The sequence below is a fragment of the Athene noctua genome, chromosome 1 (genome assembly GCF_965140245.1).
Source record: "Athene noctua chromosome 1, bAthNoc1.hap1.1, whole genome shotgun sequence".
Taxonomy (NCBI): domain Eukaryota; kingdom Metazoa; phylum Chordata; class Aves; order Strigiformes; family Strigidae; genus Athene; species Athene noctua.
The window spans coordinates 180,161,273-180,183,710 of NC_134037.1; the positions used below are offsets into that span (position 1 = coordinate 180,161,273).

The 22,438-nt window shown below is 40.6% G+C and overlaps 1 protein-coding gene across 2 annotated transcripts in view; it reads right to left on the reverse strand.

The window, feature by feature from the left end:
* REPS2 (RALBP1 associated Eps domain containing 2) overlaps nucleotides 1-22,438 on the reverse strand; it is a 100,945-nt gene that overhangs the window by 57,457 nt on the left and 21,050 nt on the right. For both annotated transcript variants that reach the window (XM_074906699.1, XM_074906689.1), the window contains exons 2-6: nucleotides 9,711-9,834; nucleotides 7,382-7,530; nucleotides 5,576-5,699; nucleotides 2,753-2,850; nucleotides 821-959 (exon numbers count right to left, since the gene is read on the reverse strand). In XM_074906699.1, the coding sequence (XP_074762800.1) occupies nucleotides 821-959; nucleotides 2,753-2,850; nucleotides 5,576-5,699; nucleotides 7,382-7,530; nucleotides 9,711-9,834 (634 nt within the window). The remainder of the gene's footprint in view (nucleotides 1-820; nucleotides 960-2,752; nucleotides 2,851-5,575; nucleotides 5,700-7,381; nucleotides 7,531-9,710; nucleotides 9,835-22,438) is intronic.

Here is a 22,438-nt window from a genome sequence, read left to right on the forward strand (position 1 = left end):
GCATACACAGTTACAGACATATATGTCTGTGAGGAAATACACTGTTGTTGAACAACACTTTCTCTTTCAAGCAAATTATATGAAGGAGACTTAACTGAGGCAAAGAACTGGTAACGCACTAAATTTTGTCATCAGCAAGTAATTATTTAAACTTCTGACTGGATGAGAGCCTCCCAGACCCCAGTAATACAGCAAAGCTCAATAAAACTGCCTCAGTTTAAAACCTGTGATGTCTTCCTTGCCAGATTAACTGTCTGTACCCACAGTGACTACTCTCATGATCAGCCTGATCTTCCTATTCAGGATGGAAACACAATCTCAGTATGCTGTTAACAATACTTTTACCACATGTGTGCTCTCCAGGATTTGCTTTTAATCACCTAAAGGTCAAAATCTCAATCCCTTAGGGCCACAAACACCCAGGCATGACCACAAAGGACAGTTAACTCCATACTTCACTTCCATCACATGGACACTGCCACATTTCTGCTGGGAAAGCAAGCAGACCCAAAGGGTTTTTTCAGCTCAATATATGCTACAGGTGTGATCCACAAATTTAGTAGACCAAATACTGATAGCTCATTTTAATTTCTACGAATCACCAACACTGCTCCCCTTAGATGTAATTGTTTTTCTAAAATCAGTATGTTTAGCAAAATATATAATAGCCACAGCACTGGTTTTCTCTTTGAGTTGTGTGCCTTTAAAAAGAAAACTCACACTCACTCCAGAGAGAAAAAACTAATTAATCTACTTAACACTTCTCAAATCTCAGCTTGGTCCTTCTACTTGACATGTACAGCATTTGGTAAAAAACTACCTGAAATAAAGGAGTTCAGGTCAGGCTGAAGGGACCTGAACTGGTTGATATAGTAGTCTCGCTGCTCCTCCGTTATCCTCCAAGGGTCATCCGAGTAGTGGCTGCTGCTATCCTGCTGCTCCCGCTCCACTGAAAGAGACTGAAGAGAGGGATGCTGGCACTGGTCGAGGCAGGGGGCTAAAAGGGTCAAGTGGGGCACTGGGAAGCTCATGAAACCAGTTTCACTCTCTTCTAATAGCAGACACATATTTTAAAAAGACGAGAAGCAGAAACGGCCACGCTGATTACGGTTCCACTACTTATCTGTTAAAGCTGAGACTAGTATCAGGTGTCTTTACCCAGGCAATTAAAGGAAGTTTTACATAACCAAAACTAAAAGAAAAAAGAAATCTTACTACTGCTGACTGCAAGAAGGAAAGTCCAAGTCATACTTTATTACCTCTGGATTCATTTTGGGGGTTAATTTTGGCTGTCATGCATTACAACCCTGAACTGCACACTGTACACCTGAAATGGATGGAAGCAATAAAGGACCTAACGCTATATTTATGCAGCATGATGCACGAAAATTCACTTTTGCTAAGAAACTACATATTTAGTCTAGGAGTGGTGTTGTAACTACAGAGCTTCTGGACCCTCTGCTCACCTAGGCAACCTGGCACGTGTTATGCCAATCCAGGGAGACATGCAAACCCATAGAGACCTCCTCAACCTTCTGTCACTTCCCACGGTTTAGGTAAAATCCTACTTTTCACCTTTTTTTAAAAAAAAATTACCTACTAATTACCTAATCCAGAATATTCTGGAGGAGAAAGACATTTTATCAATTTATGTCTTTGCTTTCTGATTGACTTGTTTAAGGGAGGTCTGTATGTTAGGTCGGGTTGTGGTATCTAGAAGAGGGCTGCCGGTACAATTAGTGCCTTTGTTAAACTGGAATGACTGAGACTTGGATGACGACACTCAAAGAGTAAAGGCAAGAATGAACAATAACCAGACACCAACCAGGTTCAAAACCCATTCTCTGACATATCTATCCACTTCCTAAGAATCAAATGCAAAACATTGGTTCTGAAATACATCAAAAGTTCCCTGAAACAGGCAACATCATGAAACTGTAAATTAATTTTCCTTTCAAAGTGCTACACAAATGCACCCAATTTCATTTAAAGTTAGCACAAAATATGCAACACTACTAGATCTTTTCCTGAGGCTCAGATGCCATTTTATTATGAGTTTGGGGTGCTAAGCACTAGGGAAAAGCTAGAGTTTCTGAGTCTCACTTATTTAGGAAAAGCTCTCTCTTAGGAGAGCTTTGTCCTCCTTCCTTATAGCAAACTACCTGTTTGTGTAATAAAGGCACAGCAGGCATACTGGAACACTAGAAAGATCTGATTTTGCAAACAGCAGGAAAAGATAGGACCCACATCATAAAAGCAAGCAAATGACCAGAAATTCATTATTTTTTTTGTGATGCGATTTAACCAACTGGGGTGAAAAAAGAGAATACACAGAATATTAGGCCATAAATCCTGTGCATGTGTTACAGAATCCTAAATCAAGCAGGAACCTCTGCGAAACCTCATGTATTTTATAAATGAAAATGTTTTACTTCTGCTAGGATAACCACAAATTTATTTTTTTTTTTTACTTTTCAACTGAAGATTCTTAGTCTAGTTTTCTCATCTATGCTATTTGGTGCTTCTCATTCTACTGTGCTTCAGTAATTTAATTAAGTAGATTATTTATTTTAATTTCTCCTTCACATCAGCTTTTTTTTCATGCACTAAAAAAGCAGGCTTCAGTCTCTAGTCTAAAAACACCATGAAGGACACTTTTTACTTTTGAAATGAGAATTCTTCTGCTTTTTTTTTAATTTATCTTTTTTTTTTTAATTAGTGCACTACTTAAGGAAAACATGCAATTCATTACCCGATTAAGAGTTGAACAGGTGACTGCAGGTTTGGCTCCATAATTCCCTGATGTTAGTCCATCTTGCTGGTGAGTAGAGTGTCTGACTTCATAAGGAGCTACAGACATTTAAATTAAAGTATATAAAAGAAAGCATAAGCAAAAAGATTCTAGTAGGCTAAAGGAAATAATTCAATACCACAAGGTGAAGAATCCAGCTTGTGAACCTAGTATCACAGTATCAAAGTCCATTTTGTCAAGTATCTACCAAGTGAACCTAGTAGCACAGTATCAAAGTCCATTTCGTCTTCTGCAACAACATTCCAGCCACATACTTGTCTTCCACATTACATCATTCTTCTTCAGGCATTACTGATAGAAACTGTCAGTTATATATTACTAGATAACAGAAAACATTGTCATGTTGAAATATATATTTATATAGCCTGTTTATATATTTATACATTTTATATACTTATACCCATATATAGCACAACACTGCATTACAAAAAAGAATAGTTCAACTGAGCTGCAAAAAAATATGCTTTGACAATGTTATCAAATAGAAAATCACTGATTTTCTATATAATCTTCCCCCTTCCCTAATTTCTGTTGAAAATTATGATTACTTCTTTTGCTAAAATAAGTCACATTCACTGCAGCAAACACAGTAAGTAGTGACATAACAGCACGTTTAGAAACAATGTTTTAAAAATAGGCCAAGTATGCAATCACAAAGGCAACTCACTTGCAAACGCTTAAAGTTGAGAACTTCTGCTGCCAGCCTATTTAAAATTTGCCACTACAGTCAGCATTAGATAGACAGAACTTAAAAGACTCTTGATGAAAAGTGAGACCAAGAAATCTTAAAAATGTTGAACTCAGGAAGACCTTAGAAATTATACTGCTAACCCCCTTGCTTTCCTAAGTGGTCTTATCCTGTATCGGTATCTATTTTTATTCCTGTACAAGTAACTTCTAATTTCAGAAAAAAATCACAGGAAGGAAGTTGGGAAACATACAGACGCTTTTGGAGAGGAGATTTAAGCACAAGGTCATACTGCTGTGTGTCTGCTAGCAATAAAAACTTCCAAAACTATCAGGAAAAACATATATAGTCACAGTTGCAGTGCAAAGGGCTACGCTTGAAGACACATCATCCAGTTTCAGGGTCAGACCTTCAGTAGAGACCAGCCCACCCAGCTCAGTGCTGTGATGCTACCACCTCCGGCACATACTAGGGTGTGGCAGCTTTCAGACCTACCCTTTCACATGCTCTTCAGAAAACCATAAGGGTCCTAATCCTCAAGGCCAGGAAGAACCAGTAGGTCACTTAGGCTGGCACTTGGCACAACATGGGCCATAAAATGTTACCCACTTACTGTCACTGAGAAAACATTTGGCTGAAGTATTTTCTGTGGGATTAAGTTAGAAGAGACTCCCTACCCGGAAAACAACCAGTGTTCTGCATCTCTAGGATTTTATCACCTTAAAAATTCAAGCAATTGAATAATTAATTTTAGAAGTAATTGTTAGCTGGATTGAACGCTGCTGCCTCTACTCTGCGCAGCTGCTGACTCCATGAGAAGTTTCACTGAAGTGACATTTGCAACCAAATTCAGAGGAAAAAAAGAAAATAACGCCCAAAATACACCCCCACTAGCACTGACAGATCTAGGACAGAGTCCCAGCAGGGCACACAACATGCAACCCAGTCCGCTGCTCCCAATGGCCACCTCCTGCCCGGCTCTTCCAAGTGTGGGCTATCTGCCACACGTCTTCTTCACTGGAACAGAACATGCGTCATCTAAGAAGGTGACTTCACTACTGCTGCTTATTTCAGAAGTCAACCACCACTGTTTTAATCAGTTATGCCCAGTGTGGGGTGGGGGAAAATGCCATCTCTGAACAAAGAGCAGTTTACCTAACCAGCAAATGAATGCCTGTGACTCAGTACTGGTATGATTTCCACATGAAGGCCACTTGATAGGGTTGAACATATTCTTACCATGGCTGTAGTGACTTTCAAAATGTTGTAATTGCTCTGTTTTTTCACTCATTTGTAAACAAGGACAACAGACAGAGGACTAGCACACTCCACTCCTCACCCACTGTAAACACACTAACTGAAAGCCAGAGGGGTGATATACCCCAATGCCAGGTACCATCTTGGTAACCAGATGCTGCAGTTAGGAGGGCACAGGCAACTTACTATTAATGGAAGTTTGCAAAGCCTTAGTAAAACTGGCTTCTGCCCTACTACCCTCTTACTAAAATCAAAATGTTTTGCCACCTACTCTAATGGCAGTGAGATCAAGGACGGAGCATCTATGCAGTGCCCTATTTCTGTCTTTTTCCTAAGTTACCTTGTGGGACTGTTTTTATATTCATTTATTATTTTTATATTGTTATTTCCATTATGAAACCAAAGAGATTATTCTTTCCTGCCAAGGAAGGTTGACTGCCAATCTGAAAACTAATATAGCAGCTACTGAAATCAGAAGTGGGTTTTTCTTCTCCTCTAATGAAACCAAAAGCATCATGCACTCTGAAAATATTAATACTCACACTCTGTCATTGGGATATATTGCACATAGTCTTGTCAGAGATTAGGTATTAGCATTTATCTGTGAGCAGTGACACATAAATCTAACTAACTTACCAGAAAACGAACAGGATTGAACAATCAAAATAAAATTAGATGATCAAATCATTTTCTAAAATACAGGTCTAATTAAATGTTAAAATTATTAGGCTGTCAGTTGCATTTGAAATGTGGATGCTTTTTGAGAAGGAAAAAAAAAAGAACTGAATACAATGTGCACATCCCAATTTTTATCCTACCTCCATGCTGCTGCTCCAGCCCACTTCTTGATTTACCATATCCATAACTTAAGGGTATTCTCTGGTAAGTAGATGGAGAAGCAGGAGGTGAGCAGATTGGAGACATCGGTGGAGACTTGAGTTCCTATTTCAAGAACACACCAACACAAAATGGAATTCTGAGACAACAGCAAAACAATCAAGTAATCCTAAATGGCAATCTGAATGTGTACAACATGATGGACAAAGTAAAAGCAAATGCTATAGTTCTCTGAGGCCCTTTATTTCCAAGAAGTCTCCTTCAAAAACAGAAGTTGGTAAAGACAAAATTTGATATTGAGCCTCCTAGGGGTAGAGCATGGCAAAGCCATAGCAAAGCTTTACAGCTTAAGGTATTTTACTTCAAAGATGCCTGAAGAAGTACATGTAGGATGGTTAAAGTGACTGGTTATTTTTGTATTTACATAACACATTTATTTAGGGTGAGTGTATTCTTTGTGGGAGAACATTTTTCATATAAAACACAAAAAATTTAAATAAATCTCTGAATTGGTATTTTAAGCACTCTGTGGATTTGTAGGTGTTACTGAGTATCTATCCTACAACATTCTCTTTCCCTTAACAGATTGTTTAAGAAGAGGATGTGATCCTGAAACAGTCTACGTGTAAAAAGGAAAATATAACACAGCCCAGACAACCTAGACGGAGCCAGAGGTTTGAGGGCAGCGTTCTGCTTCAGCGTCAGTACACACAGACAGATATGCACCCATGCTCCTCTTCCTTATCCTGTTATTCCACCTGTGTATCTTATCATCTCATTCCTGTTGGTTGACCTCAGGATGGGAACGCCGTTACTCACGTCAATGCACCATGTGATGAATGTGCGCGTGCATTATGGGAAGATAATCGCCTGCCACCAGGCATTTACAACATGACCTGATATGGTACCAGAAGAGGTGTTGGGCCTGGGGAAAATTATGAAAAATCAAGGTTGCACTGTGAAGCTGCTTGTATCTGAGTAAGTGCTCTCAGCTATCCTAAATACACGTAACACAAATCTCCCTTAGGCAGCTTTATTAAATTGGCAACTCAGAACTACAGACACTGGGATGATGTTTCACTGAAGACAAAAGAAAAGCAGATTTCTTCCGGACTACACCTGGGGAAGATCGGAATTTAAGAAAATCTGGTGGACTTATCCCACACAGAAAGAGTGGCTTGTGCTTCACAAAATCACGGAATCATCTAGGTTGGAAGAGACCTTGAAGATCACTGAGTCCAACCATTAACCTAATACTGACAGTTCCCAACTACACCATATCCCTCAGTGTTATGTCAGCTCTACTCTTAAACACCTCCAGGGATGGGGACTCCACCGCCTCCCTGGGCAGCCCATTCCAACGCCTAACAACACCTCTTCTCCAATTGAGTATTTCTGTAGTGACTAAGGATCATAGTGGCCATGAGAAATCGCTCACTTTCCTGTTCTGTTTCACAGACAGATTTCTATTTGTTGCTCCTTCCCTAGTCTTCTCCAAGAAACAGTGCTGGACCAAGTAGAAGGACAACACTGAAAGAACTTACACAGCATATTACAGAGCTGACAGCTTTATACAAGCTCATAAAGAGAAATTCCCTTCAGGGATGCAACTTGGATGCACCAAATCAGAGCATAGCCCTGACGGGGATTATTTGCATGCCAGGAGCTCATCTCTTGTCTAGTACTGCAAAACTTAGTAAGCCTACAGGACTGTAATTGTTTACAGGACTGGACCCAAAAGGAGGATGATTAGTCACATATTGGCATGAAGGAGACAGGCCTGTTACCTGTTTGTCCCCTTCATCTGTTCTTTTGTAGGAATTTTTTTCCAAAGGTGCATGTGGAACCTGAAATTTAACTCCATGGTGTTCTGCTGAAGTCCCATAACGTACTTCACTGTCATTTTTCAATGCCATAAACCGTGGCAGAGGCAATTCTTCATTAAAAGAGAAAAAAAAAAAAATCAATTGAGAGTACAAAACATTAAAAGTACTTTAAGCAGTATTGTCTTGTAAAACCAATGAAAAGTTTGTCTATAAAAGAGAACTATTTATATTTTGTAACATTTATAAGTGTGGAACTCTTGTTAAAACAAGACTTGATAAAAATGTGAATGGTACACAAAGCTACATTCACTAGCTTAATATATTATTTCTCCATGCAAGGAGAAAGAAATAAGCCTTGTGCACATTATTAAAGCAAGTGGCAAACTCATTTCCTGCCTTCAAAACGTTGTCTGTAACGAAAAGAATAGTTTTCCACAGAAACTGTGGGACTGATGAATTAATCAGTTAGGACCACAGTATCCTCAATGCTGCCATCATAAAAGGAACAAATTAAAAATGGTAGGGTTTAGAGATCATGCCAAGCCCTGGTGTCAAAAGGTCCCACACTGCATCTGCTCTGCAGAGAAGAGTAGTGACACTTTGTCACTCTAAGACAATTCAGGATTATTTTCATGAAACACCTTTTTTTTTTTTGTGCAGCCACCCTGAAAGATCAATACAACTAAAATCAGCAGAATGCTCAAAACTGAGCAAAGCCACACATCCCCTCTGTAATCATTTACACCTACAGCTACTACCAGAAGGAAAAAGAAATTAATTGAGTTTGGTGCATGTCACTCTAAAGGAACTCATACATTTCAAGAGAAAACGTAATTAACACTGGAAGGGTTTCAGTAACAGTAAGTAAGCAGGCTATCAATACAAGGACTGCAAGTACCCTTCTTCACTCGAATTTGTGGATTATTTGCAGATGCTGGACTTTTAAAACATACACAGTCTCACTTAGTTCAGGTTTCTAATTTAGTCTGTTGAGTTTTGCTGTGATTTTTATTTTTCCAAATTAGCACCCTTAAAAAGGGTGACAATGCAAGAGAGAGCACACAAGCTGTCTGTAAGGAAAACTGACAGACAAACCCAGACCATCCCGCTTTAGCCCTGGTTTAAACTCCCCTGCCAGCACGGCACCAAACCAAACCACACCAGATGCATCTGATCCCCTCCACTTGGTCAGGCGCTCTGCACCACAGGAGCACAGCTCACACAGGTCTGTACCGGCTTTCCAGCCGGGCTTCCACTTTGGGATGGGCCAGGCCAGGAAACCCCCTCCCTGTGCCCTGTCACATAGATGAATTCACATTTTGTTGTCCTTAGCAGGGACAGCAGAGCAGAAACTGCGCTGAGAGCAGTGACCTGACTGCGAGACTATGGGTAGGTCCTGCCTTTCCTCCTTTCTGATCTCCTGGCCAGTTGCGTTGCTGCCTTCAGCAGGATGGTGGCAAGCACTCCTGCTCAGAACACAGACTCAAAGCCCAGTCTGAATGCCTGCCTGGGATATGGGAGCTAAGGGTTCAAACCTGTTCAGGCTCAAGCCCAAGTGAAAAGCCATGTGTTTTGCAGCCTGAGCCCTGCTGATGTAGAGCATGCATCACCAAGGCAAGAACATCGAGCCCCTTCCATTTAGTCGCTATCAAGGTCTCACAGCTAAAAGGGACCTGCTTTCTCTCTTCATCCTTGAGTTTGATAAGCCTCTTAAGAAGCGTTTTTCTCTACCAAGAATGGTACAATTAATATTACTGTCAATTCACCGAGAGGACAAAGCTGTTTTAAATTATATCTAACACATGTTTTCATACCTACTGATAGGATACACCGCGATTTTGTCACCATTACCCATTTATTTCAGCAGGATTATTTGCTAAAGCAGATGAGTGTTGCAAACTGCCCTGCACAGGGGGACCCCTGACCTGCCCACATCCCCCACAACACGCCTCCACCCAAAGCAGCTATCAGCTCCCACTCTGCAGAGCTGTCAAGATCAGAGGCTGAAGGTGAGAGAGAAATGCATCCCCAGCACTGATCAGCTGTCATTCATGCCATTCCTTTGGTAATGCCTTTTCCAGAGGGGGATGTCATCTCAGCTTTGCCATAGATGTAATTCACTGCAATTTTCTACCAGTCACTTAGAGAATGTAACATTACCTTCTACTCTTTCTTTGCTCCTCAAAATACGATTGTTTCACAGACACATTAGAACAAAAGGTTTACCACCACAGAGTGGTGACAAGCAAAAAAGAAGTGCATAGCACTGTAAGCAAGATTTGTTACTTACCATTCTTAATGCTCTCAATCCGTACTGGGAACCCTGACTGCGCTGCTGCAATTAACTTCAAAGCAATATAAAATTGAGCAGGACCAAAATAACCCACACGCTTGGCTCCACAAATTTCTGTAATCTAAAAGAGGAGACACACATAGTTGGTTAAATGCATTTCATTCTTCCAGGGAATGTAAATATCTCTGCACAAACAAAGAAAAAATTCATTGAATGCAAAACGTTTGTTGTATTTAGAGCTTTCTATTAAGTGTATTTGTTTCAACTCAGGACATTGCTGTCTGATCACATTCCCCTTAGTATATCAGAGACAGATAGGTAGCTGTTAAGCTTTTCAGAAGCATTACTGGGTAACACTGCTATCCTAAACCAACCTAAAACATACTACGTATGATTTTAATAGCAGGTGAAATAACTTCTTAGGTACACCGTCCAGTAAAACATTTCCGCTGAAGAAGCTAAGGTATTCACAGAAAAATGTACTTAATATTAGCCCTTACAACAACAGTTCAGACAAATACTGTACTGGGAACATGAACACAACACAAAAAACACTTCATCGCACCTCTCGTACGGAACACTTTGTGAAAAATTAACATGGTCTCAGCACTGAAGCTTGATTTCTATATGTAGTTCACTGTTTGCTTCACTCAGCCACCTCTACAAAGCAAACAGCTCTACGTTCACATGCTCAGACAACAGCTAAACAAGCAACAGCTACCAGCAGGTTTTAAGCACAGGTGCCAATGCTCCCATGCCTGGAGCTCCCAGATGTTCAAAAACAAACCTCTGCTGGGCATCAATGTTAGAACGAAACCCCATTCCCCCCAGATGTAAAGGAAAGCCCCAAACCATTTTCCCCAAAATACATCTAGATTGGCAGTGTCTGCTGGTGAGGTGCATCGCCCGTGTGCAGCATGACAGTAGAGCTGTGCTGTTTCTTCAAGGGTAAAGTGCTGCTCTCCAGAAAATCCCATCCACAGACCGCTCCCAAGCTACAACAGCCTGACAGAAACTGCTCCCAGATCATGTGTATAAACAAATAGCACAAATTAATAGTCCGGGTTTTTTTAATTTATTTTTATATGTGTATATATATACACACACACACGCTGTGGCAAAACGTCAGGTGAAACTATTACTGAAAAATCAAATGTTTTGGAATGGTAATTCTTAGTAACCAAAAAAAGTTATCTTCAAGGAAATTCTTCTCTGGATGTGGCTTCTGCTTTGACTAAATGAGCTGTGGCTTTCTTCTCTTCCTGCGAGTTTTGGAGATACATGGCTTAATTCCTTGATCACAAGATGTATCAAGCAGCTTTCTTTTTTCTTACTGCTTGACGAAAAGAGAGATTGATTCTGTGTACAAGAACTCCTTGGAGGAGAGCTGTGCCCTGTCCAGAACATGGAATGGAGTCAAACACATCGCATCCACCTCAGTGGATGGCACTATCTAGATCCCACTGTTGCAGAGGGCTCCCCACTGCTACAGGGAATGACATTGCCCATGGTGGGGTCCCACTGCACCAGTGCATCCCCCACCAGAAGGCTATGGGGGTCCCACAGCAGGTGGTGACACCACAGGTAATGCCCACCGTGCTGCGGGAGCAACGCCTGCCTGCCTGCAGTATGGGCATGCTGCTGGGACAGCCCATCACAGTACCGGCACTGTTCTGGGAGGGCTGGGCAGAGCATCAGCACCATTTCTGAACTCCAAAGCAGGTACTGGCTTCCTTCCCCTCATCTCTGGATGCTCCTAAGTCACTCAACCTCGCTGCCCACACCTCCCGCTCCTCCACTGTCCTTCCCCACCAGTGTCCCTGGTTCTGCCTGGTGCAGCGGCGCAGAGCACAGCCCATCAGGTTTGATCCAGGATGGGGAGTGTGCATCGCAGCTGCAGCCCAGCCAGCTCCCCAGGGCACAACTGCCCAGGCACACCAGACCCCCACAGCTCTGGGGACAATGTTGCAGCAGCAGGTATGTGGGAAGCCACTGCCTGTGGGCTTGCTGCATGTCCCAGGTGTGTAAGTTCAACAACCTTGGGGGAAGCAGAGGGAGAAGGGGCACAACCATGCTGAAATTCAGTCTGGGTACACAGCCCTGGTTTGCCATGGGAGAGGTTTGTTAAACAAAGGTCAGTACTGAGCAACACAGTTTGCAAAAGCTGGGCATCTGCCTGCACCCAGGCTGTCCTGCAGCAGGGTGCGGGCACTCACCTCCTGCATGACCCACAAACAGTGCCCAGGACTGCAGCTGCTGCGACACAAAAATGGCATCCAAAATCCCTGGGTGTACCCTAGAGGGATTTTTCTCCACTTGGGCTGCTTTCCTGCCATGGCATCCTATTCTTGCTGGCACGGAGCAACAGCATTACCGTGATCTGCGCTTCCACTCACCAGCTGCTGGAAAGAGGAAACACTGAGCAACTGGGACTTTCACAGGGGGATTTGTGATGCTATCATCCTCCTGAAAAAATACTGAGAGTTAATTTTCCATATCTTTTTCTACACTTTGAAATATTAAGGTCGCTGAATGCCATAAATGCTTTGCTTGTTCCTGATATGGAAATATGAACATTTTATTCTGATCACGCAGACTAAAAATTATTATCAAGGATGCATCTTCTCTAAAAAAGACGGTGTTGTTTCTCAAGTGCTCTTACAGCCAACGAACCTGAAACTGCCTCTTCTGTAATTTTGCTCTTTGGTGGTAACAACAGAAATATATTTTATAGGCACAAGCTCCTCTTTGTTATTTGTGCAACTAAATCCTGATCTCTTTGTTAATGGCCTAGAGCAAAAGATGCAAGCTGACAGAGTAGCCAAATTTATTACACAATTAATTGTAGGTATTCATACAGATTAACCGTAGGTACAGGCATTTACTCTTACCAGGTTTGTTGTACAGTTAAAGGCGAGGGTCTTGGGTTTCTTCCAGAGAACATTTCATATTACCTACCTCAGAACCCTACTTAGAGCTGCTAAGGGGAGCAGCTCCTCTCTTCAACAACCGCAGAGGTAGGTGGCAGATTAGCCTTCATCCAAAATTAATTCCTCAGAACATGCTGCCTGCTCAGATTTCCACAGCAGCTTAAACTGAATACTCTTTTTTTTCTTTCTTTCTTCCTGGTTTAACCTTTTGCAGGGTCAGTGCACATAGACTCTTGATGGGTAATTACATTTAGTGATATGCAATACTGAAATTAAGCTAATTTGTGCGATATACTGTTAAGTGTCTCCAAGATCCATCTGAATTAAAGAGATTGTATATTGTATACTAATGTGATACAAATTTTTTAAAGCTGAAACTAGACTCTTGCTCTAATAAAACAGAGAGCACTTTGGAAATTATATATATGAAAGTAACACCTAAAATACAGGGGAAACATCAGTTCTGCTTTTATCCAACTGACATTTAAATTCTTTCTATCCTTTCCTGTTGTCTGTTCAGTTTGCATACTTTTCAGCAAGCTAGCAAGAAAAGAACTGGTATTTTCTATTTGTACACTGCTAAACAGACACACATGTAAACCAAACAACTTGCATGTCTTGATACTTCAAGAGATTTTAATACAGAACTACTGACAGTCAATTTTCATTGCAAGTTTTTTTTAATTCTCCAGCAGAAAACTGTAATCCTCAAGTTACAGCCAAATAATGAAGAAAATACTAATGAAGAACACATTGAAAATAATTTTTCATGGTGGCAGGTTACAGCTGTTGCTTTCCAAATCTAACCTCAGGACGATAAACAGAATTAGTCAAAAACTGATCTATTCAACAGTTCTTGAGGCAAGAACATGATGTTGAATGAACTGAGGTTAAATTTACTACAAGGTATAACTGCTTCTATGAAACAATTTCCCAGGTCATTTGCCAATTAAGGAATAAAGTTTGTTTCACACAACATATGAAAACAACATTTCTTGGAGAAGGATGGAAAGCTGTAGTAATCTAATCTCGTATTTGTTCTCAGTCAGTCCTGGAACAGCACCGCACAGTTCAATGGGATTTCAGCAGGTAGCCTTAAAATACACATTCTGTACACAAATCACACCACCTTCCCTAGCAAGCAGCCATAAGAAGAGGAGAAAGAGCAAGATCTAGATGCCTGCACACCTTCCTGACCGGCCAGAGGTTTTTCTATGGTTGTAGAAATAGATACATTTAAAAAAAACAAAAAAACAACCAACACACCAAATCTCCAACTTATCAATATTAAAATTTAAAGGAAACTACAAGCTATTTGGAAGAGTAGCTGTTTTAAATTATCATTCGTCATACAAACTTTTAATAGAAAAGCTTTACATCTTGAGATGCTGGAACACAAAGCAGATTTTTGTATTTATTATCCACTCAGTGCTCTGCTCTATCGGCTGACAGCAAGTGTTATTTTTGTAATTGCTCCTTGAAGACATCCCACATGAAGCAGCTTTTCCCAGCACAATCTGACATTGTTCCAGCTCTCACCAGTTCTGTCTAAACAAGTTTCCACTGCAGCCTCCAAGAGCACTGACCTCTCAAACACCCTGGGCAGGTCTAATTTAGATCGCAAGACCTAAACTTCAGGAACATGAGCCTAGAGATGAAGTTTATTTTCCATAAGTAGAAAAAGAGGTAAACTCAGAAATGACTATTCCATAATCCTATAGGCAGGCTGAGGCGACCATCCTGCATTCTCAAGGGAAAGGTTTTCAGCTGTAAGGCAGAAGTAGAGCATTTTCATTTAGCCATTAATACATACAGAGGAGTCCGTAGTAGCAAGTGGCACACAGTTTTTGTCTGTTCTCTCCCCCTGTTGCTACCTGCCATGTAGATGGTCACTGCTTGGCATTTGCAGGCAAACCTAGCCCAAAAGCACTCAAATCTCTGTGCCGGTTGTGAGACTCTGCGAGGAACACATGTAAGCTGAATGCATATTCAATTCATTCAGAAAGAAAAAGAAAACAAGCATCACTGGCTCCTATATTAAAAAAAATTTTCTTGCTGCACCTTCCATCTCAGCCCAGTCCCAGAAAGCACAATTTTTTTAACTTGTCATTGCTCAAGCTATAATGAGGCAGAAAGATTTTCCAGTTCATCAACTGCCTCCACGTTTTAAGGAACACAATGAAAAGCTTCTGCTGTTAGCCAATGCACACCTCGCTCAACACTCAGACCTCAACTGCAGAGCAACCCCGGGGCTCCCTTCTGGATCAACCACCCTCTTATAACTGTTTCAAAGACAAATATTTGCAGCAGTGGCTTATCAACAGCTTATCTTAAAACTGTGTCATGCTTCTGACCCACTTTACCCCTTTTTTTTTTTTCAAATATGTGTTTACAGAGACTATGATCTGCTTGTTACAGACAAGTTTTGCTACATTCTTAAATAGGTATTTCTTTCTGAACAGATCATTGTTCAGATATCTGTAATGCTACCTGGAGCTCAGGGTTACATACCTAGTTCCTCATTATTTAAAGCAAAGAAACAACACATCATGGATCCAGAAGGATTACTGCTTAGGAAGGCAACAGGAAGAGGAACGTGCCAGAGTAGTTACATAACCAGCTGCACAGAGGAAGAGGGTCTGCTATGGATTAGGTTCTTTAGGTTCTTAGCTCCTTCGTATCAGCTTTTCTATAACTTTTTATGCTGTGATCTTGTCTTTCAAAAACAGATGTTTCACCTATTTTAGACGTTTTAAACATCACCTGAAATGTTTACTAAAAATCTAGCTGTTTTGAGCAAGCAGGGTTCCAACATCTAAAACAAAAGGAAAACAACTTAGTTTATGACACACAAGACACCACATACATCGTATATTTTAAAGACCTAACTACAAATCATTCTCACCACTTAAGCTCTGCATGATCATCGCATTAAAGAACGTATTTTTAAGTTGCAAGGCAAGCTGCTAATAAACTGTCAAAGCTTAGCAACCTCAGCTAACACAACGATAAAAAGCAACAAAGAGCAACCACATCTGTTAGGCAAAAGCCCACTGACAGCACCACAAGGGTTTGCCCAAACTCCTTCCTCCTGGCACAACCCAGAACCATTCACATCCATGCGCACTGATCAATGCTCCATGTGCCATTGCACCTTTGAGCGTCTAGGGGGAAAGCACTTTTCAGGAACAGGAAAACGCGTTTCCAGCAGCTCTAAGCAGTGCATTTTATGCCAACACCAAGCACTACAAGGCTTATGATTCAGTGCACACTTGTGCACACACACACATGCAGCCACAGATAGAATCCCATCAAACACTAAAACCGTCTTCAAACAACTTTAAGCATCACATTGAAGTCTAATAGCAGAAGTACAGATATACTAGATATACTAAAAAACATCAATTCCTGAGCAGAGGTTAAAAAAAAAGCTAATACCACTGCTTTCAATCAGTGAAGTCCTGTGAGCAGGCAGAGCAGGAGCAGGGCAGTCACACTTGCTCAGTGCAAGGGTCGAGTCCTCTCTTGTACAACAGCCAGCTGCAGATGCCTACAGAAACTCAAGCATGCAGATCACAGAGTACTTCTCTTCTAGAAGGAAGACTAGCAATGCCAGCATACCACAAGTTACAAAAAGTATTGATCCAAATTGTGCAGCTACCAGGATATGTGAGTCAGCATGGTTAATCAAAAGATTTCAATTATTAAAGAGCACTGGCTAGAAAAACTCTGCCAGAGAATAAAGGCTGCTGATGCATGTTAATATTTATAAGCATTGAAGTATACCTGAAAGAAATCCCATTTCCTATGCTCAACCTTTTGCCTTTAATGTACAAACACTAATGAATCTTTCATCTGCATGTGACGTGGAAAAAGCAGACATTTTCATCTAATATCAATCTTATTGGGAGGTTTAAGAACCACCATTCCCAAAAAATGACTGACAGTCTCCATGCCAAGTAAATTATTTTCACAATAGCAGTGCCTAACAGAATTAGGTCAGAGGTTGTTACAGACATTTGCTGATACTTCATTCTGTCTTTCCTTCAAAAGAAAAAAACTGGCATCACCTTTACTAAACACATGCCTTTGAGAATGTGTAAAAAGTCTGGAGGGGTGAAAGAGTAAGCAAATTATTTTCAAAACTTCCTTGCCTTTTTCTTCTCACTTTCTGGAAAATGAACGCACAGAGAACAGCATTCATCCACCTGAAATTGTTCTAGATGTGTTTCCTATTAACTGGTTTGTATCAAATTAATATTAAAAACTCTCCAGGTCAATAAATACAGCCTGTACCAATAAATTTGTACAGGATTATGAATGAAATTTTAATAAAGCTTTTAAAACTTGGAACACAAAAATAAAAAGCCTGAAAACAGGTTACTCCAGATTTAAGAACTTGGCATAAGGATACCAAGAAGCAGTACAGATTTTTATAAAAGTATGGGTCCACTTATTCACTGAACTGCTTTACATTCTTCGTAGGTAATCAGTTCCTCAGCATCTGGATAAGGAAACACAGATATTCAGCAGGTCACTCTGAAATGCTGCACACACAGCCTTGCCAAAATCACTACTAAGACCTGAAATCCCAAGGAAATCTGCAAAGTACAAAGAATTGGGTTACGGGTGTTTTATCTGCTTTTCAAATCTTACTGCAGAAGCAAGGGAGAAAGCATAACATCTCAAGTAAAACAGCAAGTATGGAGCTGTCACACTGTCCCATCCAAAAAAGTAGATTGCAGGAAGCTTCCTCAGGGCTTACCCGAATTTATTCTGATGCCTGCCAAGAGCATTTCATTCTCTTGGAGATGAGCCATGAGTTTCATAAAGCCTATCTTACAGATGGTTAATACTATACATTGCAAATGAGCTTCTTTAAAGGCACTAGTCATTCCAAGGATTTCTGCACATTTTCCTGCTCACTTATTCTCTTTCAAGAACACAGCTAGAGACATGATACAGAGAAAGTCCAGGACAGGACAGAAGAGAACCCAGACCCTGCAATTCTTGCCCCACTCAGTCAAAACGTTCTTCTGAACCCCCTTACCCACAAGCAACTGACATTTCAAGAGGAGCTTGATGGAGGCAGGAGACAACTACCCACACTGGAATTGGGCCAGGGCTGGCACTGCGCCAGTGAAATACACATCAGTTCCTAAAACTTTCATTTTCTGGAGGCTGAACTGAAAACAGTATCTAAACCTTACTACTAGTGAGAGTGAATGGAGAGTTCCTCTAACTCAAGTGGAAATACCATGTTTTGCACAGGAGCTGCACCAGCACCCTGTGGGAATGAAAATACCAGGACCATCACAGGAACATTAAAGGACAACACTATTTTTATCAAGGAGAGATTTTAGGGAAATAGTATATACTTCTGGTTTTAGCATTTTTTACACCACTTCAGCAACCAAGTTGTTAATTGTTCCAAGGAATACTTTACACAAGCAGCACTGCCATTAGCATATTCTCATTTTGAGAGTACATTTTCACTGACTTGAAACATGGCACTCATTTATAAACTTGAGTTCATTATTTAGAATTACATTTATTATTAACTCCAATGTATTCCAATATTCTTATTTTTTAAACTCAATTCAAAACACTGTGTATGTATACAAAACTGAAATGAAATATAACTTGAAGATCAGCCTTAAACAAACCTTTGTAGGAAAGGTTTCTGTAATCTGTAAAGCCTTTCTTATAAAAGAATGGTCTCTCCCTTGCTGCAGTTCAGATACAGACCAAAACACATACCCAAAATTTAAAAAAAAAAAAAACAAAAACAAAAAAAAACCCCAAACAAACCCACAACAAACAACCAACCCACCAACAATGAAAACACTGAAATTTTATAACGGTACATGAAAGCCATTTATAATAAAAACAATTGACTAATCTTGCAGTTTTTCATACAGAGAATCCTTATCCACTTCTTGTCAAATGTCAGTTTCTTAGTGCTTAGACTGAGAAATAGATTATTTTTTGGGGAAAAAAAAAAAAAAAAAAGAGTCCCCACTGGTTTGGTTTGAAGTAATTTTGTTTGTTGAAGTCAAGATTCAGTTTGAGCATCGCTCATACAAAAAACGTGTATTACAGAAAAATCCACTTCATTTTCATACATCATGAAGTGAGTGTTGTTAGACAGGATTTACCTTACCCTCTGAATAAGCTAACATCAACTCTTTGTTGCTACTTACTCTTCAATAAATGAGCTAACTTATGAAGCTCAGCAATACCATTTTGTTCTCATGTTAAAATATCATAAAAAGCTTCCGTATAAGTAACAGTTGGTGAAAACAGCTCCTTATCACTCAAAGAAGCTTGCCAATCTCACCTAAGGCAGAAAAAGTAACTTGAAACATCTGCAAAACTGACAAGCTTTGAACTTGGCAGTAAGGAAATAACATCTCCTGTGGACACACCATAATGTTTTTATGAATAGACAATCAAAATATCTTCTCAAATTCAGAGACTCGTTTAGCAGCTAAGGAAAAACAATGGCAACAACTGCTAGATAAATGCTAAAGTCAAAGCACAATGAGGAAAACAGGCAGAAAGGCATGCAATCTCCTTTCCAAATACGTGTAAAAATTAACTGCTATCAGTAGTGTCTTTTGATACTTCCGCTGTTAAACTCAAGCCAAGTCTACCCAAAATATGGACCTTTTCAGTCAAATCTTTCTTTTCTCATTTGATGGCAACGTTTAAAGACTTAATTCTGTCTAAGTACACCACATTGCTAGGGGTGAATCCCAGAAAACAGAGCTATTTTAACTTGCTGTCACCATCAAGAGGTTCTACAGGACTGCCTAGAGACAGCACTGCAGTACACTCCTGCTGCCTCTAAACAGCTGCCTGATTATTTCCACATTTCTTTGCAACTACAACAAGGAAATACTTCAGAAGTTTCACTCTCAGATGCTATGCCAGGATAACTTTACGATCTGTTTCATTAGTAGGCATTTTCACAGCTGAGAGCATACCAAGAACAACCAACAGCAAACTTCACGACAATTACTGTTATCTTTACATATCCAGACAAAAAAACATTTCTCTACTTATTTTGGAAGGCAAACAGCCTTTTCCTCTCAGCAAGTGTGCTTCTACCTGTTGATGGGACGCAACTCCTCCAGCCACCATTGTAGTCTTGATGCACTCAGACGTACGTCTCAGACAAATTAGATGTAAATAAATTCTTCATCTCAGATCATAATCAAACAAGGCACCTTGCTCACTTCCCCTCCACACGGGGACAAAACACTCAGATGCTGAGCCCCACAGGCCATGGTTTAACTCAAATTTGGATCAAATTGCTTGTAGATGACAAGAGACTGAACACAGAGGATACCAAAGTTGACTAGAAAGATTATAGAAAAACATCTTATGTTTATATTTTTACATTTCAGTGATGGCTCACATCATTACGGTACAAGACTTGTGAGGAAATTCAGAATCTTTTGGCTTTGAAATTTCTGCGTAAACATTAATTTCTGCTGTTTGAGATCTAGTACACAGAATTTTACCCCAAATAATGAGGTAGTCTGGGAAACTAAAAGGACATAGGCAGAGATGGCTCAGACGTAGTCACTCCAGCCACTAGGAGAGGCAATAATCAAAACTCTGCTCTCGGCCATCATCAGCATTTTACCTCATTTTATCCAAGCTTTCAGCCACAAACAGCAGTAGCACTACTGACAGCAAGTGCGTTGAGCTGTCCTTCAGGTTTCCTCCCACAAACAAGATCCCTCTTACAAAATCCTTGTCCAACACTCCATGCTTCTCCTCCCCACTCTGCCAGCACTGAAGCCCTTCCACAATGCCCTCAGCAGTTCAGGGGACAAGTAGCAGGGCAGAACCCAAAAGACCTTACCCCTCCATGGGCCCACACCCCCAAGTGAAGGTTTTCAGAGCAGTCTGCAAAGCTCCTCACTTGGAGACAAGCAAAGGGTTAGGACAAAGAGTTAAAGCAAACACTGCTCAGCTTCACTCAAAAATATGTGATTATTTGATTCGGCTTTCCCATGACTTCTGGGAGAAACCCTTTAAAATTCAGGAGAGGTAACCACCTTCAAGAATTAGTGAAAGAATTAAGAGCAGTCTTCAAAGTTAAGCAGAGGTGGTGACCCTAAACTGAGTTGAAATTTGAATTTTCTGCAGCCACACCGAGCTGTGGATAAGTTGCACAACTGCCATTAGCTCCGGCTACCCACGGGATCCACAAGCTGCCCTGTCAAAAACCCGCTCGGCATTGCCGCAGCTGGTTCCCAGGGAAGGCAGGCAGCCTGGGGCTGGGGGACAGGGGGGCTCCTGGAGCACCTCCTAGTGCTTCCATGCACAGGGCAATCTGTGCATGCACCTGGGAAACATTCCCCACCCCAACCTCACCAAAATACAGTGACCCAAACACAAGCTGTGACTGATATGTAGCAGAGCTGGACAAAAAAAACAGAGCAGCAAATCTATTAGCTGCAGGTTTCTGGACCTGACTGCAGAAAGCCTGGCACATGGATCAAAGCAGGATGGCCTCTCCCATACAAGACTCGGTTCACAGCAAGAGTTTTCTACACAACAAAATTCAAGTTAATCCCTCTGGATCTATGTGTTTTCAGTGGGCCCTGGTTGCAGTAAAGAAAAAGAATAAAGTTTTTCCTTATACATCGATATCTAACGTATAATTTATATCATTCACCTTTTAATACCAACCAGACTTTTTAACTCTGGACAGTGCAATGCAGATGAGTGCTTAAACATTCAATCCAGCAACATCGTTATGCTTGTTTCCATTAGCCTTTCCTCCCTAATCTTTAACTGCTTAACACAACTGTAAAACCCAAATATCACAATATACAAAAATAAAGAATATACCACTTAAGAATCACAGCTCTTTCGCAAAATCTTTCATAGCGCTACACAGAGATTATCCAGCATTAACTTTTAGCAACATGAGTTTATAGATTCAGCAAACAATTTAGCAAAATCACTCTCACTTTTTTTGTTAATCCAAAAGCACTTATAAAATCAAATTCTATACATTAGAATAAGGAGACCAAAAGTCACACTGAGTGTTTAAATTATGTGTTTTCCAAAGTCCCAGAAGGAGCAATTGATGAATTTAAAATTAATTGACATGTTATTAGGAACACTGCACTCAACTGAAATGGGCATAATTCACAGAGAGGTAAGTCTGGAGTCAAATTTTGTAAAAGGATTTTCTAGCCACCAAGTCAGTGGCAATTTGTGTGGAACAGGTGAGGCTGGCTCACTCTGGAAAGATGAAGTCACTAATGACGCAGCCTATTTCTCATCTGTCACAGATGCTGCATGATCCATCGCACATCACTGCCACAGCAACTTCTGCTCAACCTTTCTCTCCCATCTTCAGATAAAGACAACCTGCTCTTGCAAGAAACTGTCAAAAATGGCTCTTGACTTCTAATACTTCAATCAAATACTGAAAGTATCCTTATAACAGCCCTTTCTCCACATAGGGTATGTGCTGCACTGCACCAGGGAACTGCACAGGCTTGCACAGCTGAGGGAAGCAACCCAATGGCTGCGATTTGCAATAGGTATACAAATCCCCATTTACTTTCTAAATTCCTGGCACAACTTTCAGCAAACATTTATGGCTCAAAATAGCAAATGAAAAGGAAGAACTTAATACACTGGGGAGAGAAAAGACTGCTGATCTGACTCTGAAGAGATGGGTAAAATGGAGAGTCATTCACAGCTGGTATTGCATGCTGACTTCGGATCTCCAAAGGCACTAACAATCGCTGCAAGAGACAT